This window comes from Scardinius erythrophthalmus (genome assembly GCF_964197995.2).
Source record: "Scardinius erythrophthalmus genome assembly, chromosome: 12".
Classification (NCBI taxonomy): Eukaryota; Metazoa; Chordata; class Actinopteri; order Cypriniformes; family Leuciscidae; genus Scardinius; species Scardinius erythrophthalmus.
The window spans coordinates 23,269,696-23,294,177 of record NC_138232.1 but is presented as its reverse complement, the minus strand read 5'-3'; the positions used below and the strand labels follow the sequence as shown (position 1 = coordinate 23,294,177).

Below are 24,482 nucleotides of genomic sequence, written 5' to 3'. Positions count from 1 at the left end.
TATTTAAATGATCTTACAAAATAGAATTACTTTTGATAAAAATAATTAATCTGAGTTCTAATATCATTACCACAATGAGAAATCACATGAAATCCAAACAGCAGTCGAATGAGGAAAGACAGCTGTCCATCACTGCATTCACGACTGCAGGTAAGCGTAGCTGTAGCTGTGATCCGAGATGATAACTTATCAGATAGCAAAATGATTTTGAGACATACACTTCCTTTAAGTTTCGTTGAGGCATGTTTTAGAACAGAAAACGCAGTGTGCTGTTAGAAACTTTGCTTAAAAATACCGTTATCTTTGTGTCTCTGAAACGTCTGTCAGCGCGTTTTCTCACTCGAGCATGTACATTGTTTTTCTCAACATAAACATGAAACAATATAAACACGATAATCATATGCTGACTCGAGTGTATGGGGCTGTTTACACCCGGCCACTTCATGCGTTTTCTTTGATCAGATAGCTATGCGATCGTGAAAAGACCCGGTGTAAATGCCCTCCGAAACGGATTTGAATCCGATTGCTCAAACCACTTCAGGAGGAGGTCTGGGCTGCATTCCAGATGAAACTGGACAAGTGTAAATGCATCTGGTTGTTGAAACCACATATGTAAATTTTCTCTCCCAAAAATGCTAAAAAATAAACGTGTGGGAGCGTATTATAGGCTATATGGCATGTTATAGCCGCAGATGAGCAGCTGAGTGATCTATTCATCAAGCCAACGTGCAAACTATTGCAAATCAAAGTGAAAGTAAGTCGCAGACACTTAAAGGGATGGTTCGGAGTAATTTCAACCTAGGGTCCTTTGCACCATGACCTCGAGCCAAAAACCCCCCTAGAAGCTTTATTTCCCTTGGTCGAACATTATTAAAGTTAGAGCTTATTTAGAGATATCAGCCGAATGGCTTAGTGTAGGTGCTAATGTATCCAAGTTTTTATCTCGTAAATTACCCCACTAATAATGCCCGGAATGGTACCAAACTTCTACTGTAGTACAAATAGGTTCTGTACTCATAGAACGAGGCATTGGAAAGTTTGTAAGTACATCAGGAGTTTATTTAAATAACACTTGCCTGATGGCTTATGCTACCGCTAACCTGGACGTCGAGGTCACTTCCGTGATTTGGGAAAAGCCTGTAAAAGTCCTGTCAGAAAGCGATGCATCAGGATGTAGTGTAACGACGCCCAGTTCCAGGAATGCACTAATATTTTGTTGGTAGTACTAGTACCAGTTTGCAACAATTATTAGTTAACACTAAGTTGTCAACACTTATTAGAAAAAAATTATTAAAAATGCATCGCTTTCTGCCAGGACTTTTACTTGATCAGATGCTTTCTTAACTGCCACTTTCTCATGCTGTAATTTTTGTTGTGTTTCTTTTGTTATTGAGAGGAAAACATGCAGCACATATTCGTTAACAGTATATCGCTGCCAAGGTATTTCAAACTTCTTTTTACTCTAAGCAAAGAATGAAAAAGAACTTCATAGTGAGTATATCGGGGCCTTGAATCACGTTCCGTTTCTTACATTGCGCGCACATGAGTGAATTTAGTTGCCAGCTGCAATTCACGTAAAGGCTACCAGTGTCGCTAATAACAAGGCTTTCTGAATTCTACATATAGCTATTTAAAGTCCAGTATATTACCAAGTAGTAAGAAAACAAAATTTACATTGAGGGTTTAGTGGAGCACCATCTAATTAAAAAAAAAATTGAGAACTTTATGCAATATGCTGTTATTTTTGTTTGTCCACAGTTTCTGTACAACAATAACAGTCGTCAGCAAACAGAGGCCAGAGACGACCTGCACTGTCCCTGGTGCACGCTCAACTGCCGTAAACTCTACAGTCTGCTTAAACACCTCAAAGTCTCCCACAATAGATTCATCTTTAACTACGTGGTGAGAAATGGAGAACACACTGTCATAAATCTCTGCCTGCTTCGTTTCAAATATGAATACAATAGTTTTTTTATTAGTTTTATACTTGGTGTAACAGGTCCTTATATTCATAATTTCTTATATAGTTAGTGTATGTATGAAAACGTTTATTGGCACAAGAACTAGGGATCATGCTATAATCATTGGTTGTGTCTTTTAAATTTCATAGACAATTTCAAGAATTCAGTCACATAACTAAAATATTCCCTTTTTTCCAGCCTCATCCTAAAGGTGCTCGGATAGACGTTTCCATAAATGAGTGCTATGATGGCTCATATGTCGGCAATCCACAAGACATCCACAGTCAGCCTGGCTTTGCCTTCAGCCGCAACGGCCCTGTTAAAAGGACAGCTGTCACCCACATACTTGTTTGTCGGTATGAAATGGGTCTGAATGTGTCATAGTATTTTGGGAATAATAATTATTATTTTTTTCATTGTAGGGTTATATATATATATATGTATATGTATATATGTATATATGTATATGTATACATGTGTATATGTATATTTGTATATGTATATATGTATATATGTATATGTATACATGTATATATGTATATGTGTATATGTATACATGTATATGTGTATATGTATATATGTATACATGTATATATGTATACATGTATATATGTATACATGTATATATGTATACATGTATATATGTATATGTATATTTGTATATGTATATATGTATATGTGTATATATAATATATATATATACAGTGAGGAAAATAAGTATTTGAACACCCTGCTATTTTGCAAGTTCTCCCACTTGGAAATCATGGAGGGGTCTGAAATTGTCATCGTAGGTGCATGTCCACTGTGAGAGACATAATCTAAAAAAAAAAAATTCCAGAAATCACACTATATGATTTTTTAACTATTTATTTGTATGATACAGCTGCAAATAAGTATTTGAACACCTGTCTATCAGCTAGAATTCTGACCCTCAAAGACCTGTTAGTCTGCCTTTAAAATGTCCACCTCCACTCCATTTATTATCCTAAATTAGATGCACCTGTTTGAGGTCGTTAGCTTACATGGCCAAGACCAAAGAGCTGTCCAAGACACTAGAGACAAAATTGTACACCTCCACAAGGCTGGAAAGGGCTACGGGGAAATTGCCAAGCAGCTTGGTGAAAAAAGGTCCACTGTTGGAGCAATCACTAGAAAATGGAAGAAGCTAAACATGACTGTCAATCTCCCTCGGACTGGGGCTCCATGCAAGATCTCACCTTGTGGGGTCTCAATGATCCTAAGAAAGGTGAGAAATCAGCCCAGAACTACACGGGAGGAGCTGGTCAATGACCTGAAAAGAGCTGGGACCACCGTTTCCAAGGTTACTGTTGGTAATACACTAAGACGTCATGGTTTGAAATCATGCATGGCACGGAAGGTTCCCCTGCTTAAACCAGCACATGTCAAGGCCCGTCTTAAGTTTGCCAATGACCATTTGGATGATCCAGAGGAGTCATGGGAGAAAGTCATGTGGTCAGATGAGACCAAAATAGAACTTTTTGGTCATAATTCCACTAAACGTGTTTGGAGGAAGAAGAATGATGAGTACCATCCCAAGAACACCATCCCTACTGTGAAGCATGGGGGTGGTAGCATCATGCTTTGGGGGTGTTTTTCTGCACATGGGACAGGGCGACTGCACTGTATTAAGGAGAGGATGACCGGGGCCATGTATTGCGAGATTTTGGGGAACAACCTCCTTCCCTCAGTTAGAGCATTGAAGATGGGTCGAGGCTGGGTCTTCCAACATGACAATGACCCGAAGCACACAGCCAGGATAACTAAGGAGTGGCTCTGTAAGAAGCATATGAAGGTTCTGCCGTGGCCTAGCCAGTCTCCAGACCTAAACCCAATAGAGAATCTTTGGAGGGAGCTCAAACTCCATGTTTCTCAGCGACAGCCCAGAAACCTGACTGATCTAGAGAAGATCTATGTGGAGGAGTGGGCCAAAATCCCTCCTGCAGTGTGTGCAAACCTGGTGAAAAACTACAGGAAGCGTTTGACCTCTGTAATTGCAAACAAAGGCTACTGTACCAAATATTAACATTGATTTTCTCAGGTGTTCAAATACTTATTTGCAGCTGTATCATACAAATAAATAGTTAAAAAATCATACATTGTGATTTCTGGATTTTTTTTTAGAATATGTCTCTCACAGTGGACATGCACCTACGATGACAATTTCAGACCCCTCCATGATTTCTAAGTGGGAGAACTTGCAAAATAGCAGGGTGTTCAAATACTTATTTTCCTCACTGTACACACACACACACACACAGTTGTAATTGAAATTATTTAACCCCCATTTCAAATCAGGTTTATAGGCAAAATGTACAGACTTTCAGCTGTTTGCAATGAACAAGTCAAACAAAAGTAATTGAAATCGCTTAACACAACAAAAGTTTCAAGTGGTTTCCCAAAATTCAACTGAAAATTCAACTTTTAATGACTTCTGCAGTCTCAAAATTATTTAAAATTGTACTTAGTAGAACACCCTTTTGCTGTTATGACCTGCTGCAAATGAGATGTATAATCAGACACCAGCTTCTGGCAGCATTTCTAAGGAATCTTAGCCTATTCCTCATGAGCAATGGCCTCCAGTTCAGTAATATTCTTGGGTTTGCGTGCTGCAACTGCCTTCTTCAAATCCCACCAGAAATTTTCTTTGGGGTTCAAATCAGTGATGGCCACTGTAGAATCTTCCAGGACTTCTACTGCAACCAAGCCTTGGTGGAATTTGAGGAATATTTGGGATCATTGTCCTGTTGGAAGGTCCAATAACACCCAAGCTTCAGCTTCCTCACTGACGGCATGGCGTTTTCTCCTAGGATTTCCTGATACTTCAATGAATCCATCTTGCCTTCCAGATGCTGCAGGTTTCCAGTGCCAGAGGATGCAGAGCAGCTTCAGAGCATCACCAAGCTATCACTATGCTTAACTGTAGGCAGAGTGCTCTTTTCGGCATATGCTTCATTCCTCTTTCTCCCAACACGTCGGTGGCTAATATATGTGATTTTGAGCACTTTTCTTGTGCTTTTGGGTCAGTTGTGGTTACGTCTTGGAGTTCTGGAATGGAAACCGCATGCGTTTAGTATGCGCCTTTCGGTGCAAGCTGAAACCTAAGTGCCTGTTGCAACTAAGTCTTGCTCCAGGTCTTTTGCAGTCACTTGAGGGTTTTTCTGAAAATGCCTTCTCAGAAATCTGGTTGCAGCAGTTGATGGCCTCCTTTTTCTGCCCTTTCCAGGTAGTGTAACCACTGTTCCTTTAACTTTAAACTTGCTTCCAACGGTTTCTCTAGAAAAATTTAGTGCCTTCGCTATCTTTTTGTATCCTGTTCCTTGTTTGTGAAGGGCGATGATATCTTCTCTCAACTTTTTGGACCATTCTTTTGACTTAGCTATATTTCTAACATGCAATCAAACGTGACTCAACAATTTTTTTTACAATTTTGCCTGTAAACCTGATTTGCGATGGGGTTTGAATAATTTAGATTACAACTGTGTGTGTGTGTCTGTGTATATATATATATATATATATATATATATATATATATATATATATATATATATATATATATATATATATATATATATATATATATATATAGGGCTGTCAAAAGATTAATCGCGATTAATCGCATCCAAAATAAAAGTTTGTGTTTAAATAATATATGTGTGTGTACTGTGCATAATTAATTTTGTATATATAAATACACACACATGCTTGTATATATTTAAGAAAAATTTGTAATTTATATATAAAAAGTTTATATTTATATATAATATAAATTATATATAAATATATACAGTATATGTATGCAAATATTTCTGAAATATATACATGCATGTGTGTGTATTTATATATACAAAATAATTATACACAGTACACACACATATATTATTTAAACAAACTTTTATTTTGGATGCCCTAATATATATATATATATATATATGTATGTGTGTGTGTTTTGTTTAGTCACCATGAAAGCAGAATTGACAATTCTTAATTGTTTATTGAAAGTTGCATCATAAATTAATAATCAGTCGTAAAAATTAAAAAATGGCACAAGGGAATCCTTCCCCTTCTAGCAAACTGTCAATCACATGAACCGATTGTAGCAATTAGCAAATTACAGCAATCAGTTCCATTAACAAATCAAGCCCCACCTACGTTTTTGTTTCTTTGTTTGAAAAATTGTTTTACTAGGATATGTCACAATAGTTAAGAAAAGACTATCACAATTTCCGTTTAATTTCAACCTTAAATCAATGTTATCAATAAGTGTTTTTCAATCTCTGACAGCTATTTAAAATCAGCTCATTTGATTTTTAAATTGTTTGGGTTTTGAATTGTTTTCAGTTTTGATGTCAAAATATATACAGGATGTGCACATTAAATAAGCCAGAATGCTGTAAAGGTTTTTACATAGAACAAAATCGGGGTAAGTCGAGTCAACTTTATTTACATAGCGCTTTATTCAATGCATATTGTTTAAAAGCAGCTTTACAGTGATGAATAGGAAAATAATGTTGTGCCAAAGTCTTCCACTCTGGTTTTGCTTAAACCTTTATCCCCAGTTTCACTGACAAGGCTCAAGCTAGTCCCAGACTAAAGTGCATGTTTGAGCCGTTTTAACTGATATCAACTTGCACTAATCCTGGTTTAGTCTTAGCCCTGTCTGTGAAACCGGGCCTATGACTTTTACTTGCAAAAAAAAAAGAAAAAACAAGTAAAAAAACACTGCTTAGGGCATTTACATCACCTTACATGATTTGATTTGATTTGATTTGATTAGCCTTTATTGTCTCCTGACGGAGAAATTCATCTTGGGCATTCAAGATAACATGCAACACAATATACATAACACATAACATGATTTACCTACACATAATTTACCATAATTTACCTACACACCACATTCCCCCCCACCCTCCACCACCACCACATCCCACATTCCTAGCACTTTCTATTAACACATGCTGTAGTCAGTAGCCTCTTTATCTCATTGCAGCTAACCCACACACACCCTATTTGTTGTTGTACAATATTTTTAGAGAGAGTGGTACAAATGAAAATTAGTTTATTTGTGTGTGTGTGTGTGTGTGTGTGTGTGTGTGTGTGTGTGTGTGTGTGTGTGTGTGTGTGTGTGTGTGTGTGTGTTTGTGTTTGTGTTTGTGTTTGTGTTTGTGTTGTGTGTGTGTGTGTGTGTGTGTGTGTGTGTGTGTGTGTGTGTGTGAAAAATGACACAAGAAAAATGAAAAACATATTTTTGGCATTATACATGTATTGTCACTCTTGTTCTTTTTGTTGATAAAATCAATGGTGCTGCAAGCTCTTAAAATGCAGAACATTCCTGTTTTATTTACACCCATGGTTGTTTAATCTCCCACTTTCACGTAGGCCAAAGCGAACCAAGCCAAGCCTGTCTGAGTTTTTGGAGTCAGAGGACGGTGAGCCCGAGCAGCAGCGGACTTATGTGAGCGGACATAATCGTCTGTATTTCCACAGTGACAGCTGCATGCCCCTCCGTCCACAAGAGATGGAGGTGGACAGCGAGGATGAAAGGGACCCAGAGTGGCTCAGAGAAAAGACCACCACGGTTAGTCGACTGGTCAATCAAGTCAAGTTCCTCTCTCTGCACGATTTTTGCATTTCTCTTTTATGTATAAGTATTGATAATATATGAAAATCATTTTCACTCACTGAAACGGTTCAGTTCTTGCACTGTGTACTTGCACTGATAGTATGTTTTGTTTTGCATGAAGCAAATTGAAGAATTCACAGATGTGAATGAAGGAGAAAAAGAAGTAATGAAGTTATGGAATCTTCACGTTATGAAGAATGGGTAAAAGAATACATTCATATTGTCTTTTGTTTTCCTTATATTAACTGTTTAAGTAGCTTTAAAACCTTGATCATAGATGTACGAAAATCTTATTTTCTAACTGTCCATTCTCCAGATTCATTGCTGATAATCAGATGAGTCAGGCAAGCATGCTGTTTGTGGAGAACTGCGGGCCACACATAATTCGCAGGAATCTGTGTCGGAACTTTCTCCTTCACCTGGTCAACCTGCATGACTTCAACCTGGTCACCATAGCAACCATTGACCGGGCCATGGCCCGTATGAAGGAGATAGAGGAGTCACTTCCTGAACTAGAGGAAGGGCAGGAGTTGCCAGATGCCACTTGCAATGGTCACGCAGTGTCCTCGGGTGTTTCACTACATGGCAAACGCACCAAAAGTGGAGTCTCAGACTGACAACAGCTGGTTTTACAAGAAAAATTATGAACAGAATCAGTGAGCTCTGTTTTGAACCATTTGAAATCATTTTATTGTTTTGAGGTCTAGAACACTCAGCCAGCAGTGCTTCTGTGGCTTAGAACATGAGTTCTATTTCCGATCTGCCCATATGCTCATTTATAAATAAGGAGCCCATTTGAGACTCGACTGTGAGTTAGCTGCTGGTATAAAGAACTGACGCAAGTGCTTTTGAATGAATTCATGCAATTTTTCAATGTTTTCCAGTGCAGTGTCTGTCATAAACCATTATCATTTCAGCAGTCATGTGTAGAATAGTCTTTAGTTTTTTCTGAAAAGAAGCGAGTTACTGTAGAATTGGGATTACTGTTAATCAATATTTTCCGTACACATTTTGACTTTTTTTAACCACTGTGCGTTCAGTGACTATTTAGCACATTGTAGCACTTGTGTTACTCCTTATTCAGTGGCTGTAGACTCAGAATTGTTGACATGGACCCTAAGTTGTGATATTCAGGTTTCTCAAGTGGGATTTGAAAGCTAAACAGCTTTGCATTTCCTTTTTTTTATATAACATACAGATGCTCTTTTATCGGTTTTAGATTGGACCAATCAATATATACATTGCATTCTGTCAACAGCTTCTTGTCTCACATGTGAGGTGTTAAGATCCTTCCATCTTAGAATGGCTTCTTCTGTGTATATATTTTTTTCTTTTTCCCCAGTTCTCTTCTTCTTAATCAGCAATATAATGCACACCATGTGAAAGGAGAGCTGCCTGTGTTTGGGCAACAAGAAGTCCTTGTTTCATAAATCTTTGTAAACAAACCTCATTATGCCATTTAGAATGAGGATCAGGAATAATTTGTAGGTCATGTCAAACCGATGTTACTACTGGTAATGTGGTTATATAATAGTTTGTTGCTATTATAATGTTCAGATGTTGTACATGCCAAAGTATATCAGATACAGCATCCTTACTCCTTCAATTTGTTTTCTTTGCAAAATGCACAAGTTTGGTGTACACGAAAATTATTTACAAATTAAAGATGTGTAAATACTCGGTTTAAATGTATTTTAACAATTCAATGTTAATTGTGTTCAATTCAAAAATTCAATGGGACCACCTATTTTGGAAGTTATTGTCATTCTATACACCATGATTTCACGCGAAAACATTATTTACAATATTGAAGCAACAATTAATTTACAAGTAAATACTCGTTTTTAGTTTTCTGCTCTTTATACGTTGAACTGGAAGTAGTTTTTGCACCCGTGAATCCACGCCTCCGTGTCAATCGTATCCAATGGGCGGACTCGGCGGAGTGAACGTCATACGTGAGAAGGCATGGCATTAAGCGTCGATGACCCAGCCCAGCCCATTTTTGCTGGGCGCGAGATTTATTATTAGGCCGGGATCTTGGTCCATACGAGAAATCTCTAAGAATTCCGTGATTTTTGGTACAAAATGCGCAATGGAATCTTCATTAATGTAGAGCTATGACTTTTTATCCAAAGCAAATAATGGGAACTGTTAGGCTAACTATGATATGAAGATACAACGGCTGACTGCTGCTTGTTGCAGTTAGAAGTGTTTACTGTATGAATGCATTAACGTTATATCTGTGGCAACATGGAAACACCGTTCTTTCTACCTCAGCCTACTCGAATCAAGAACTCTTCCAGAAGTGTCTCCGACGGAAGGACTTTTCAGTGCGGAGAACCTGGGGACGGACAGCAGCAAAGGCAAAACCCAGGTGCACCCCAAACAAATCAAAACAGGCTGAAACGAACAAAAACACACAAAGGATTGGAACATTTTACTGACTGCGGAAACAGTCGCACTCTCATGACTGAGACCTCCGAGTCCAATGCATCTTGTGACGTTATTCTCATTAACTGTAAAGAAAAACTACTTGCAGATGCTGCTATTACTGACGGTAAAGACCATGCAGTTTATCTTCCTATATCACCAGATCTTCTCACAGAAAGCATAAGAAAAGAAGGACACCATTCTCAAACAGTGCAAACATTTTCTCAAATGCAAAACGAGGTATCTACAAAGGGAGCTCTAAAACGCAATAAACTGACATTAAAGAGGACGAGCAGCAACATGCGTGTGCGGTTTGTCTCCATTCCTGCTAGTTCAAATGACAGGAGCTTAAAGCCATTAACCATTGACCATTTTGCAGCTGATAAAGAGGTGTTGTCCAGCTGTTTACGAATAAACACCTGTGAGGGGGACCGTTTGATGGATCAGCCAGAAGTTAACATTGGACCTATCCCAGAGAGCACAAAACATCATCAAAGTGGCCAAACCCTGACTCCCATCACGCCTCGGGCTCAGCACATCTGTAGAGAACCAACAAATGTTAAAATCCTCAGGGAAATGGTGGGTCTGCTTCATGGTCTGTTAAAGCTGTTTCACTGACATAATACTAGGCTATCTCTCTCTCTCTCTCTCTATTGCATTTATCACGATTTCAGCAAAAATACAGAGTTTGAATTTCGTGTTGGAAAACGTGGTCTTCTAAAATGTTTGACCACCTTGACATTTATCAGCACAATTAAACCGTATTCGCAAAACAACTAATATTTATGTATGATAATATCTGATTATTGATGTTGATTATTTAGTGTAGTAGAATAATTTACTCAGTCTTTGTGTTTATTTTTGTTCTCAGGTGTCTGGCTGGAGAAATGAATTTCCTAATGAAATCAGCAGTGAGTTTCTGGAAGAGATTCAGATACTCAATTTGGAGTTTCCCATCCACAGGTTTCTCACTCTTCTTCTGAGGAAGAGAACTGCACCTGAGTTGGAGAGTTCTGCTTTGGGTAGGAAAATAGATGTTTTTACCAACAATATCCATATCAATATAACAATATCCTGGTTGCACAATTGTGCACACGTCAACTAATACTAGTATTGAAACACCTTTTGCTTTTAATACAGCTGCCATAAGAGTATATCAACTCAATTTGTCCCACTCTTCCTTGCAAAAGAGCCTCATATTGATCATATTGCAGGGGGGTCTACTGTCTACATCCCTGTTTAAGTCATTTCATACTTTTTTTTTTTTTTTTTTCCTCCATTAGATTTAAGACTGGGCCATTTTGAAAATGTTCTTTTTCTTCTTCTGAATCCATTCCTTTAACTTAGAATTGTGTTTGAAATTATTATCGTGCTGAAAGATGAAATTCCTTTTCATCTTCAGATTTTTAATGGAGGCCTGTGAGTTTCGTGCCAAAAAATGGTCTGGTATTTGATGATTCCTTATATCTTGACTACTGCCCTAGTCTCAGCTAAAGTGAAGCAGCCCTACAGCATGATGCTTGATGATGCATCAGCATGCTTCATCGTGGGTATAGTGTTGTTTGGGTGATGAGCAGTCTTGTTTTTGTGCCAAATGTACCTTTTAAAATTAGGGTGCAAAAGTTCAGTTAGGTTTCATCAGACCATAAAACATTTTGCCATATGGTTTTGGCAAAAAGTAGGCGTGTGTGTGTGTGTGTGTGTGTGTGTGTGTGTGTGTGTGTGTGTGTGTGTGTGTGTGTGTGTGTGTGTGTGTGTGTGTGTGTGTGTGTGTGTGTGTGTGTGTGTGTGTGTGTGTGTGTGTGTGTGTGTGTGTGTGTGTGTGTGTGTGTGTGTGTGTGTGTGTGTGTGTGTGTGTGTGTGTGTGTGTGTGTGTGTGTGTGTGTGTGTGTGTGTGTGTGTGTGTGTGTGTGTCTGGCCACCCTACCCCATGTCCATATGAAGTAAACAGGACATTGTTGTCATGCAGCGAGTGATCAATACTTGCCAGATATTCTTTCAGCTCCTTTAATGTTACTGTAAGTCTCTTGGCAGCCTCATTGATAAATTTTCATTGTTGTTTTACATCAATTTTTGACAGGTGAACTGTTCTTTGGAATTTCATTGTGGTGCCCATTGTCTCTGCTTGTTAATGATGGCCTTCACGTTATTCCATGGCACATCTAATGTTTTAGAAATACTATTGGTGCCTCTTCACAATGAGACCCAGCACATCTTTTGTAAGCTCTGTGCAGGCCATGGCTTCACCAATAATATGTGACCAAGAAGATTAAATTAAATTAAAATTTCTACTGCTACTATAGTAATCAAGACTAATCATCAGGACAAATTACTGATTTTTACAGGAAATTTACTGTTAATCTGTTTGGATGTGGGATGTGCCTTTTTGCAAACTGCTTTGTGACAGGTTTTTGTTTTTTTACTTTTATTGATCCAAGTTTTTCTATGTTGTATTGCCACACATTTTCAGACGCAGAAAAAACGGACAATTCCAAGCATCCTTCAGCTTCCTCTGTCCAGAGAAAGAGAAAACGAGAGGTTCAAGAACAGATGTGTGACAGAGCATACAAACATCACAGGACAAACAAAGGCAGTATTTCTGCTTCTAAGTTGGATTGTGAGCAATTTTCAGATAGTTTGACGAACTCTAACACAAAATGCAGAAACCGACTGAGCCGAACAAAACGCAGACAGCAACAAACTGCATTCTGTGCTGTTGTCACTGAACCAATGCAGAATAAGTCTGTTCATCAGGACCTGTGGCCCAGTTGTCTACGACAGGAGGATGTCCTCTGGACCGATAAATATAACCCTCAACAGTCTTGTGAAGTCATTGGCAACTCTGCATCAGTACGGCAACTACACAGGTGAAATGTCACTGCATTCATTTTAGATGGTAGCCTAGTTGTTAACCCAAAAATATGTTGTCATTTAATTACCACGTCTCAAGCTTTTTTACATGGACCACAAAAGGAGCAGAATGTCCAAGCTACTTTTTTTTCTATATAAAAATTACACTCCAAAGTGTCAAGTTCAACAAAACTAAAAGTACTGTTAAATTAGTCAAGTCAAGTCACCATTTATATAGCACTTTTAACAATATAGATTGTTTCAAAGCAGATTTACAGTGATAATAGAAAATTCAAGTACCAGAGATTGTTTTGGCTTTACAGCAGCTCTAGAATAAAGTTATTGTCCAGCTAAAGTTAGTTTTGATCGATTCACTTCCGCTGCAAAGATTGTTAGTTATTAACTTAGGGGCCGCTTACACGACACTGTTTTAACTGAAAACAGAAAACTTTTAATGTGTTCTGGCCGTTCATTTGCACGACAACAGTGTTTGGTGGCTCGAGAAAGCAAACTTTGAAATGGGTTCCAAGGTGCAAGTTGTGATCATCTCCATGTAAACTTCAAAAACATGAATCTGTGAAAACGGCAACGGTGTGCACATGCCTATCACGTGTTTAGTCCATAGGTATGCACGTTTTAATGTATATGTGCGCAGGCGCGTAGTCCTTCTTTACAAATTGACCTCACCAAGTCACTTAAATTAGTCCATACAACTTGTGTGCTATGTCACAGGTAAGTCTGCTAAGTCTGATTGTTTTGTATGTAGATTATTATTATGATTATTATTATTTGTATGTATCTAAATTTTTGTAATTCATTGAAATTGTCCTGTTAAAACCTGTTGCGTTTATGATGCATTTGGTAACACTTTACAATAAGATATTATTTATTAAAATTAGCTCATTCATGAACTAACATGAACAAACAATGAAAAATATATTCTTATATAATGTATTAACCTTTATTAATTGAAAAAATATCTGCACGTTCATTTTAGTTTACAGTGCATTAATTAATATTAAAAGATACAACTTTTGATCTTAAAATTGTTGTATTAGTAAATGATGAAATCGTCATTATGATAAATGATATTAGTATTTTACATTGTTAGTTCATGATAACTAATGTAGGCCTAGTTGTTAACTAATTTTTACAAATGAAACCTTATTGTAAAGTGTTACAGAACATATGCATGTAGTTTCATATAGTTTGCATACTGCTGAAGCATAGCACACAAGGCTACAGAAGAAGGTTGAGGAGTAGAAGAAATTGCACTGAAACTTAAGTGGTTTTCTTGTGTTGAATGCGGCAGGTTTGAATGTGAGGAAGTATGAATGAGATTTGTGAGCTAGGGTGAAAAAATACTTTTTAATGAAGAAGAGGAAAAAAAGATAACGAAATGCAAGTTGCGTATGACAGAATTATTATTATTATTTTTTTTTTTTTGGGGGGGGGGGGTGAATTATTCCTTTCACAATTAGGGTTTATTACCCAAAAGGCACATTTATAAAGGGATGACCTGAATCAGAGGGCCTCAGCAAATTATTATTATTTTTTAGAAATTGTTCCTAAAAAAAATTTTATCATCAAGTGAATTGCAGATAACTGGAATAATCATGTAAATTCATTGGTTAAAAATAGTGGGAACCCTGAAGAACATTCTGCTTTTTAAACTTTTGGAATTTCGAAATGTTATTTAAAGGGGGGGTGAAAGGCTCATTTTCACTCAATCTCCTGTTAATCTTGAGTACCTATAGAGTAGTATTGCATCCTTCATATCTCCAAAAAGTCTTTAGTTTTATTATATTTATAAAAGAAAGATAGGCTGTACCGAGTCTTTCCGGAAAAAAACGAGCGGCTGGAGGCGGGCCGTGTGGGCGAAGCTTAGCTGTGCTTACCCGCCGAGCTAACAACACACAGAGACATTTGAAGCAGTTTTACTCACCGCCCGGTTCCAACGCACGACCGCAAACCTTTATCATTGTGACTGCTCGATCCTTAAGCATTAGACGATCTGCAAATCCGGCGATCTGGGCTTTGTTTATAAAACAAGCATCTTCGAAATGCAGGAAACAAACAAAAACACTTGCACAACTCCGTTGATGCGCTGTAAAAATAAACTCCATCCACTGGTCCCTTAATGCTGTTTTTTTTGGTAATCTGTGCAGGGTTGTCTTGCCCTGGCAACCAAAAACACACTTTGGTGACATTTCGCTCTCTCGCTCTGGTCAGTCAATGTCTCTGCTCTGGTCTACGTTGCGCGCTCTTCCGTGAGAAGTGCCCTTAGGACCCATATAAGGAAATTCCGCCACATCTGACGTCACACATTCCCATACTCGAAAAAAACTTTCCGAAACTTGTGACAAACTGGAAGTAGTATTTTTGGAACAAAAATACTCCTTCAAACGTACAACTTAAAGGGTTAGTTCACCCAAAAATGAAAATTCTGTCAGTAATTACTCACCCTCATGTTGTTCCAACCGCGTAAGACCTCCGTTCATCTTCGGAACACAAATTAAGATATTTTTGATGAAATCTGAGCCATGTCTGAATCCTCCATAGGCTGCTATGTGACCGAAACTTGCTGGCCCAGAAAAGTTATTAAAGAGATCGTTAATATAGTCCAAGTGACTCCAGTGGCTCAATCTTAAGTATATCAAGCGACGAGAATACTTTTTGTGCGCAAAAACAAACAAAAATAACGACTTTATTCCACTTTTCATTTCCTTCTCTCTGGGCCTCGTAGTGTTTTTGCGCTGCGCGTCTGTGTTGCACGTCATCAAAAATCACCCACATGACCGGCGTCGGCCAATAGTGAGCCTACGTGGTGACGTGTAACACAGACAAGCTGCGCAAAAACACTACGCAAACCAACTAGAGGTCCAGAGAGAAGGAAATGAATAGTGGAATAAAGTCGTTATTTTTGTTTGTTTTTGCGCACAAAAAGTATTCTCGTCGCTTGATATACTTAAGATTGAGCCACTGGAGTCACTTGGACTATATTAACGAACTCTTTAATAACTTTTCTGGGCCAGCAAGTTTCGGTCACATAGCAGCCTATGGAGGATTCAGACATGGCTCAGATTTCATCAAAAATATCTTAATTTGTGTTCCAAAGATGAACGAAGGTCTTACGGGGTTGGAACAACATGAGGGTGAGTAATTACTGACAGAATTTTCATTTTTGGGTGAACTAACCCTTTAAGTTTTGAAACTTTGTCCATGTTTAGCATGGGAATCCAACTCTTTAACAGTGTAAAAAACTCAGTATGCATGAAATAGCATTTCACCCCCCCTTTAAATTTTATTTAACTAAAATAGTTACTTATTTTATTCTCTGAAAACTCCTTTAGCCTTAAATTATTACCTAACGAAATGTATTGGCCTACATGGGGGTGGGGGAATATGTATTTTGTTGTGGGCAATAATGAAGTCAAAAAGGTTGAGAACCACTGTTCTAGGGGAACTTCATATGTCACTAACAATAGAAATGTCTGATAAGTATTTTACTACTCACAATAATAATGGTTTAAATGATTAATATACAAGAATACTTTTATACATACTTTTGTTCATTCTTCTAATGACAGCTGGTTAAAAGAATGGAAAATAAGAGCAGACACTGAGGAGAGGAGAAGACGACAAGAAGAAAGGAGGATGAAAAAAGAAAACAGTAATGGTATATATATAATATTAAATTTGTGAAGCCTGTATTTTTCTGTAACAGAAATATGTGTAAAAACTTCTATTCCAATAGAGTCGTGGGACTGTGGTGATTTTGAGGGTGATACTGTATCCATGGACCATGAGAAAGAGCTGTGTAACACAGTGCTCATGATCGGTCCATCAGGAGTGGGCAAAACGGCTGCTGTTTATGCCTGTGCACAGGAGCTGGGATTCAAGGTCTCGGTGCAATATGTTTTCATTTTATCAGTGCATTTATCACAATAAACATAATCCTGAATGTCTGTTAAACCAGCCATAATAACGTCTTCCTCTGTTCCATGGTCACACAGGTGTTTGAGGTGAATAGCTCAGTTCTGCGCTGTGGTCGTCTCATTCTATCACAGCTGACAGAAGCGACTCAGTCTCATCAGGTGGACATACAGAGAATTAAAACCCTCAAACCTGAAATCATTAACCAAAGCAAAATAAATCCTGCTCCACCTTGTGAGTGAACGTTTTAATTCATACAGTATGAATTCTTGGTTCATCAGTTAATATTGTCTTGCACAAAGTGTCTCATGGATTCTCACATGCCCGACCTATATGAGTGAAAGGGGATAATTATAATTCTGTTTATTCAATCCGAATATTTTGTTAACATTGACTACATCTCCCCTTTTTCCACAGGCGATGAAGCCAATCGAAAGGTTACTTCATTTAAGGAGACTTCAAGTTCTTCTAGTGTTTCCTGTCTAAGCGGTAAACCACAACCAGTAAAACTCACTCGCTTCTTCAAGTTGAGTAGCAAAAAATCTGTAGGTAAAACATCTGATGGACCTGAAAGCTGTATTCATGGTAAGTGTACTGGACTAATTTAACCATGTTTTATAAGCACTTGAAAAATAGGCCTGTTTCACTAAATTATTTAATAGATGTATATGCTTTGTCTGAGTAAAATAAGTAAGCATTGTATAAGACATTGTATAATGTCTGAAGAATAATAAGCATAGATAAACAATTGTCATTATTATTTTGATTATTCATTACAAATCTGATTACAACAGCTGTCGAACTGAAACGGGGTAGACTTCAAAGTACAAGGTCTGGTTTTAAGCACAAGAGACAAGGAGATAAGGAGTTGACATGTTCTTCTAAAGATTCTACATCAGTTGGGCAGAGCCAATCAATCCCCATGTCACTCATTCTATTTGAGGAGGTAGAGTGAAATTGTATCTTTGCAGACTGAGTATGAAAGCATCATCAATGTTTTTTCAAATTAATTGTTTATTAATAAAATTATTTATTTGATTAATAACTTAGAATAGGAATAGAACTCCTTTCTATTTGTTCACACTTTTTTAGTGTGCTTCCAATGTTAAATATGTCTACCCAGGTTGATGTAATTTTTCCTGAAGATGTTGGATTTCTTGCAGCTATTAGGACTTTCATGAGCAAAACCAAAAGACCCATAATTCTGACAACCAATGGTGAGCAACAGTTTAAGGCATAATATGCAGTTAAGCATATTTGTTTTTTAAAATGTTGCTTCCTTACAGACCCATTTTTTGGTAGAAGACTTAAGGGGCATTTTGATGAAATCCATTTCCAAACTCCTTCATTGGTGAGAAAAACCAACATATTTAAAATCACAGATATTGTAAATTACTCTTCACCTTTTTCAATGTCACAGTAGCAAATTTTGATGCAGTTGTTTCAATTATCTCATATATGGGATTATTATTACTTTCGATTAATTGCATAATTATTTGAAGTAATAATGATATGTATAATTTTGAACTCAGCAAACCATCAGGAGCTATTTGCAGTGCCTGTGTGTGGTGGAGAACATGAGGACTGATCCAGAAGACTTGGCTTTTCTGTTGTGTCAGAATAAGGGGGATATCAGACGGAGTATTCTCCAACTTCAGCTATGGGTCTGTAGTGGTGGAGGGAGAACAGAACTACAAATTCTCAAGAATACACTCAAAGTAAGCCAGATTGACATTTATTAATCAAAACCTTTACTACTTTTCTACTTATTTTTCTCATAAATAACATTGTCTCTCCACCATCACCTACTGTCCTAATTTTTTCAGTTGTTGAGTGCAACAGTTTACTCCCTTTTTTGGGGGGTAAGATAAATAATATTTGAGAGCATTATTCCTCAATCCTCCTCCTTCCTCTCTAATACCTTGTATGTAACTTTTCTCTGATAACATTAGAAAATCTCACTAAACTAAACTAGATCTCATTAAACAGCCTCTAGTCCTCTGGATGTGGTACCCCCTGCTTTATTTAAAAATGTAATTTCAAATTCCATCCCTGCCCCAAAATTATAGTCCTATTTCTAAATTATCTACCATCTGCGTTATACTGAAACTGCTCTTCTTAGAGTTTTTTAGGCTCAGACAGTGTGTTGGTATCTCTGGAACAGCCTTGAAGTAGTTATTGTCATATTTATCAGATGAAAAATGAAAAAATATAAACAAATAAATTCAGTAACCACATTTATTCCTTGAAGATGATGGTTCACCACTATCCTTCCATGTTTTAAAGGGTTTTTTTTGTAAAAAAAAAAATGTATAATGTTCTAATTCTGAAGGATTTTAGGGAGATTACCGTGAACTTGTAGAGCCTTTGGTTATCAACACAAGAATAACACCGTTGCAATATGATGAATTTATTAAACAAAAAGATATACAAGAGTAAATTACCACACTTACTAGATACTACTAAAAAGAATGACTAAACTTCTAAGATATTAAAGAATCAATAATCAAAACAGAAAATACGAACTACTACGTAAACAAACATGAATGGCATGAATGCCAAGTAGACGAATAACAGATTGGACAAAGCAATGAATGGGTAATAAGCAGTGTTATGGGGAAGTCTATTGTGGTTACTTTAGAAGATCTTATGAATAGTAAATTGGCATTTACTATGAATACATATAACATTTCTAACGTGTCTATCTGTTATAAGCTGGCCCTAGATAAGCAGTCTTTACACAAACAGCAATCTCATCTATAAACAACAACCTAATGCCAAGGCCTTTGGAAAGAGGTAAAGAGGCACAGTTCCCTGGATGAAAAAGGGGGTGTATAGGACATGTTCCTTTCAGTTTTCTGACCATTTTTGTGGCTTCAAGCCTATGTGTGTAGAGATTTTCTTTCTTTGTTCTGCCACATGACGAGGTCAACTAGCCAAAACAAGTTTAATGGCCTTGAGAGAATCCATGGTCATTCACACCTTGGTGTTAGGCTACGTCTACATTAATCCGTATACATTTGAAAACGGTGTTTTCGTTTATAAACGTTCTCCGTCCACACTAGCGTTTTCGGATGTTTGTGTGGATGAGAAACTTTTGAAAAACGCCTGAAAACGCTAAATTCACCTTACTGCGCATGCGTAAAACCCCACAAAAGATCACTGATATGATTCAGATGGAAAAATAAATAATGAAGTTATCGCACATGTCTTCTGACAGGATCATTTTATTTAGTAAAATAACTCACCATTCACTGATGTGGTCCAGGTCGCACGCAGTCACGTTTGGTCTAAAACGCTAAAACTGCTCTCATGTATTGCCGCAGGACAGCAAATTTGAGTAAATTCTGTCATCTTTGCAGGACTGTGATATGAAGAGTGTGCAATGTAGAATATTTTAGCAACAGTGTGAAAGTGAATAGCACATAACAGGCACAATAATGGTATAAACATGAATATCTATTGGTACAATATGCATCACATAACTAAATTTACATCATCGTTTTTAAATGCCACCGATTTCACAGTCCACACTACAACGTGAAAACAGCGTTTTCAAATGTATCCACTTTGGAGTGCGTTTTCAAAAAAGCTTCGTTTTCATTAATAAAAACGCCGTCTCAGTGTGGACGGAAGGCCAAAACGGAGAGAAAAATATACGTTTTCAGACGAAAACGTATTAGTGTGGACATTGCCTCAGGGATGAAGGACTGGAACAAGGGGCAATTGGTGACGGGAGGATTAGTCTGTGATCAATGGGACGCCCGGTGTACTCATTCTGGCCCTTCACAGATGGCAATCCTGGCTCTTCTTCTGGTATTTCTATGTTGAGGGTCCTATCAAACTTTTGTCGTTTCATCACAGCAGATGAAAGGGGCTCCTGTTCACTACATTACATTATGTTCATTAGGAAATCTATTTTGTGTTAGTTTAGTTACCTTTCAGCAGTGTGCAGTAGACACCCATCTTAACGATTTCTATATATCCCTCATCCTGCCCGAAAAGTCCATAAACATTACAGATAATGTCTGAAGTAACAATTATTTATATACATATCCTAAAAACAAATCCTGTCCCTCTGATCTACTGCAAATCGGGTGATTTTAGGTTTGGGCTGTAAGTCAATGAATGCCCTCTGTCGGTAGGGAATACGAATATGGCCACTTGAACACTTCCTGTTGCTTCACTGTTTGCTGGCAGTTTAGAATGCAGTGAGCAATCCAGTTATTTATATAGATCAGTGGAAGCATGGGGACTCGTGTCACTGTGGGGACCTACATTGAGGTCCCCATGGGTACACAAGCTTATAAATCATACAGAATTAGTTTTTTTGAAAATGCACAAATACAGAAAGTTTTGTGTGATGGGTAGAGTTAGTATAAGGGGTCCGAACATACAGTTTGGACAGTATAAAAACCATTATGTCTATGGAGAGCCCCAACGAAGACAGCAAACCAGACGTGTGTGTGTGTCGAGGCCCGCACAGAGCGGGGTAAGTAGGACCTAAGGGATTACATTGCCATGACCTGGATGGGAGTAAGGTTTAGGGGGCTGAGTGTAACGGAAGCCAGCTAGTAAGAGCTGTGCGAGTAAACCTCACTCATTATATCTATATCATCATATATCATTTACTCACCCTCATGCTATCCCAGATGTGTCACTTTCTTTCACAAACAAATCTTTTTTTGAGCTTCTCAACACATTTACATTTGTCAAGCATAAAAAAGCTTAAAATATTAGTTTGATCCCTACAAATCAATGTTTTGTGTTCATCTGAGGAAAGAAAGTCTTATATCTGAGATAGTATGAAGGCAAGTAAATGATGAGAGAATTTTCATTTTTAGCTGAACTATTCCTTTGTGGTTCTTGACAGGCATAACTGGGCCATTTTTAGTTGGGCTTTACCCAGCTCCCCTAAAAAATTGTGATTGGCTCTGTAATCTGTACACAAATTTGTGATTGCCTCAGTCCCCTTTACATTTTTATATGGAAATGACGGCAGGCTTCAAGTCCTCCCCATCTTTTAGTCTGTTATTCAGCGTGTTTTTCTCCAGCAAAAATAGAGCGCTTCACACCTATGAAGACATAATTTAGAAAACGTTATTTTCATTTGAAAATTTAATTTTTTAATTAAAACGTATTATTGTGGCTGTGGCATTAGATTAACATGCAGTAATGCACAGAAATTATTAAAGACACAATAAGTGACAGACAGCACTCAGTCACTGGATTTATTTAAACTGCTTATCAGAGTGAACGACATAACATCATGTGGAGTTAATGACCCTTCAGTTGATTGTGGCATACATTTATTATCCTTATAGAGTAAAGGGATTTGTGTTTTTTTTCACGTCACTTTGAATTATAGAAGCGGCAAATTGATAGATCAATGTGCTGTTATTTTTTTTAAATGGAAAACAAAAAAAGGAATGGTTTAATACAGGGCAAATTGCTAATGTAGCAAATAAGCATATTGCTAATCTAGACAATTACAGTAATATAAGGTTTGTCTATATTAAAAATGAATATGATATGGTAAGTTAAAATTATTTGAAATTAATTCAATTTTCAGGGGGTTGACTTGATGGGTAGTGTAGAACCTACTGTATGTATTGTTCCTGCCTACCCTAGTATGCAAACAATATATTAAATGTTTAAAAAAATAATAATAATAATGACCTCATTGAGGGCTGAACCCCCCTAATATTGAAATCCTAGAATTGGCCCTGGTTCTTGACATTAATAAGCATAAAAGTGGACCACACTTTATGCTGATAGTCTCAGAGCTTTTAGGCCTCATAGTATTAGACCTAATGTGTGTATTCGGTCTTTAATTACACAGTGTGGATCATGGACTGAGCTGGAAAACAGCAGATGTCTGGAGATCCTGGCAGAGAAAACGGGAGGAGGTCTACTCTACTCCAACATCGAAAGACTATTTTCTCCACATTTCACATCTCAATCCTCGCATCAGCAAGAGTCAATAAAGCCCAAGACTAAAGGAGAAAAGCCAGTCAAAGGCTTGATGTTACAGACCTCTGCAAATGTACAAGAGGTTAAGTCAGACAGTCTCTCTACATGCAGAGGAAAAAAACGTTTGTCATCTTGTGAGGCAAAAAATAGTTCTTGCCCACATTCAGACCATACACTTTTCTCAGTTCCTTCAAAGCACACTAATCATTTGTCTTCAGAAACAGATGTCCATGGACAAGACAAGTCACTCATGCTGGTTTTTCAGCATTTGGTGTGCATTGCAAAGTTTTTTGACAACATGTCTTTTCTGGATGCTTATTTACAAAGACCATCTCTCAGTGGAACTGGACATAGCAAACCGGAACCTCTTGGTTGGATGGGTGCAACACTGAAGGATAGCTTATTGGACTTACCAAGAGAGGAGCAGATTGGAGAATATTTGGAGAATTCCTCAGAGATATTGGCCATTGTGGAAGGTTTGGGTTTTCTTCAGTGCCGGACTGAACTCTCTGGGATCTGGACGGAAGCTGCGGGGCTGAGGGAGAAGTTGTCTTCAGAGAGATGGGAAAAAATAATTTGTGCCCTTTCTCTGCCATCTGACAAAAAAAAACTAAAATTGTGTCTTTGCAAATTCTGTGCACCTAGGTGTGTGTTGTATTAAATGTTTACATGAAGCTTTAACTTCATCCGTGTGTGGCAGCGTGCTAATATCATGTGGTATGTGATTTTGACTTCTTTTACAGTGGTGTCCAGAAGCGGAAGGAAACTGTATCCATATTGATCTCCAGCAAAAAGGTCTTTTGTCACAGTAATAAACCTGCTCTTTCCATGGACTACCTGCCCACTCTGCGCTCAATCTGTAGAGCAGAGAGAGTTAAAAAACAGCACTCGTTCAGGTATTTGAATTTGGTCCGTGTACAGCTTGGAGTCTCAAGATTCATGAATGTGCCATTCTAAAGTTGTACTTTGAAAGTAAATTTCTGTTTTATAATAAGAAAAAATGTACTGCAATTCTTTAATGTGATCTTTTTTTTTTTAATGATTAAGATTTGGTCTTTTTTTTTTTCTCACTGTCAGACATTCACACTACCTCTCAAGCCTTCAGCTTCCCAGAAGCACGCTGGAGCTTATGGCCTTGGATTTCCCTTGATGTGTGACTGATGTGCTGCTCTAGAAAACTTCCATGACTTCTAAACTGTTTACTGTTTTGCGACAGGAATGTGACTTGTGTTTGTACATGGTTACAGAAATATATATATAAAGTCTGATGTAAGATAATTTACTCTTGTCAAATAAATAAAAAAATAAATATAATATATATATATATATATATATATGTATATAACTTTAAAAAATGTATTTTACTAATTAGCAGTGGGGAATTTTCACTCAAATGAACATAATGGCTGTCATTATGCACATCAGTACCATTCATATTACACAGTAAATTAATTGGACACTTAATAAGTCACATTTAAAAATGTCTGAATTTCATTGAAAACACTAAACATCAAACCAAGTGCCATATGTAAACAAATAATGCAAAACAAAGAGCTTTTCTCAGAAATAACTAGTTTTGAGGCAACTTCTTTATATTTAACCAACTGGTCTAAAGGTTATTTGTGAATGTATAGTCAGTTCCCCTTAAATCCACACAAGCGTTTCAGCAGAATAACCACTGTTGTAGT

The 24,482-nt window shown here is 37.4% G+C and overlaps 2 protein-coding genes across 6 annotated transcripts in view; both read left to right on the top strand.

Annotated features, from left to right (window-relative positions):
- The window catches only part of suz12b (SUZ12 polycomb repressive complex 2 subunit b), a 32,581-nt gene extending 23,230 nt beyond the window's left edge, over positions 1-9,351 (top strand). For 3 of the 4 annotated variants that reach the window (XM_081381071.1, XM_081381073.1, XM_081381072.1), the window contains exons 12-16: positions 1,759-1,902; positions 2,160-2,317; positions 7,362-7,560; positions 7,727-7,806; positions 7,922-9,351. In XM_081381071.1, the coding sequence (XP_081237197.1) occupies positions 1,759-1,902; positions 2,160-2,317; positions 7,362-7,560; positions 7,727-7,806; positions 7,922-8,222 (882 nt within the window). In that variant the 3' untranslated portion in view covers positions 8,223-9,351. The remainder of the gene's footprint in view (positions 1-1,758; positions 1,903-2,159; positions 2,318-7,361; positions 7,561-7,726; positions 7,807-7,921) is intronic. The other variant, XR_014031239.1, reaches the window with a different exon arrangement.
- Positions 9,352-9,556: 205 nt separating this feature from the next.
- atad5b (ATPase family AAA domain containing 5b) lies at positions 9,557-24,084 on the top strand. Of its 2 annotated transcripts, XM_081380455.1 has the most exons (15): positions 9,774-10,162; positions 10,415-10,614; positions 10,907-11,057; positions 12,506-12,902; positions 16,476-16,564; positions 16,643-16,788; positions 16,902-17,055; positions 17,239-17,406; positions 17,616-17,767; positions 17,945-18,038; positions 18,108-18,172; positions 18,354-18,539; positions 22,664-23,439; positions 23,538-23,690; positions 23,872-24,084. In XM_081380455.1, the coding sequence occupies exons 1-15, from the start codon at positions 9,856-9,858 to the stop codon at positions 23,942-23,944; spliced, it is 3,111 nt and encodes a 1,036-aa protein (XP_081236581.1). In that variant the 5' UTR covers positions 9,774-9,855; the 3' UTR covers positions 23,945-24,084. The 2 variants fall into 2 exon arrangements, with proteins under 2 accessions (XP_081236580.1, XP_081236581.1); XM_081380454.1 differs by having other exon boundaries at positions 9,557-10,614.
- The last annotated feature ends 398 nt before the right edge of the window (positions 24,085-24,482 follow it).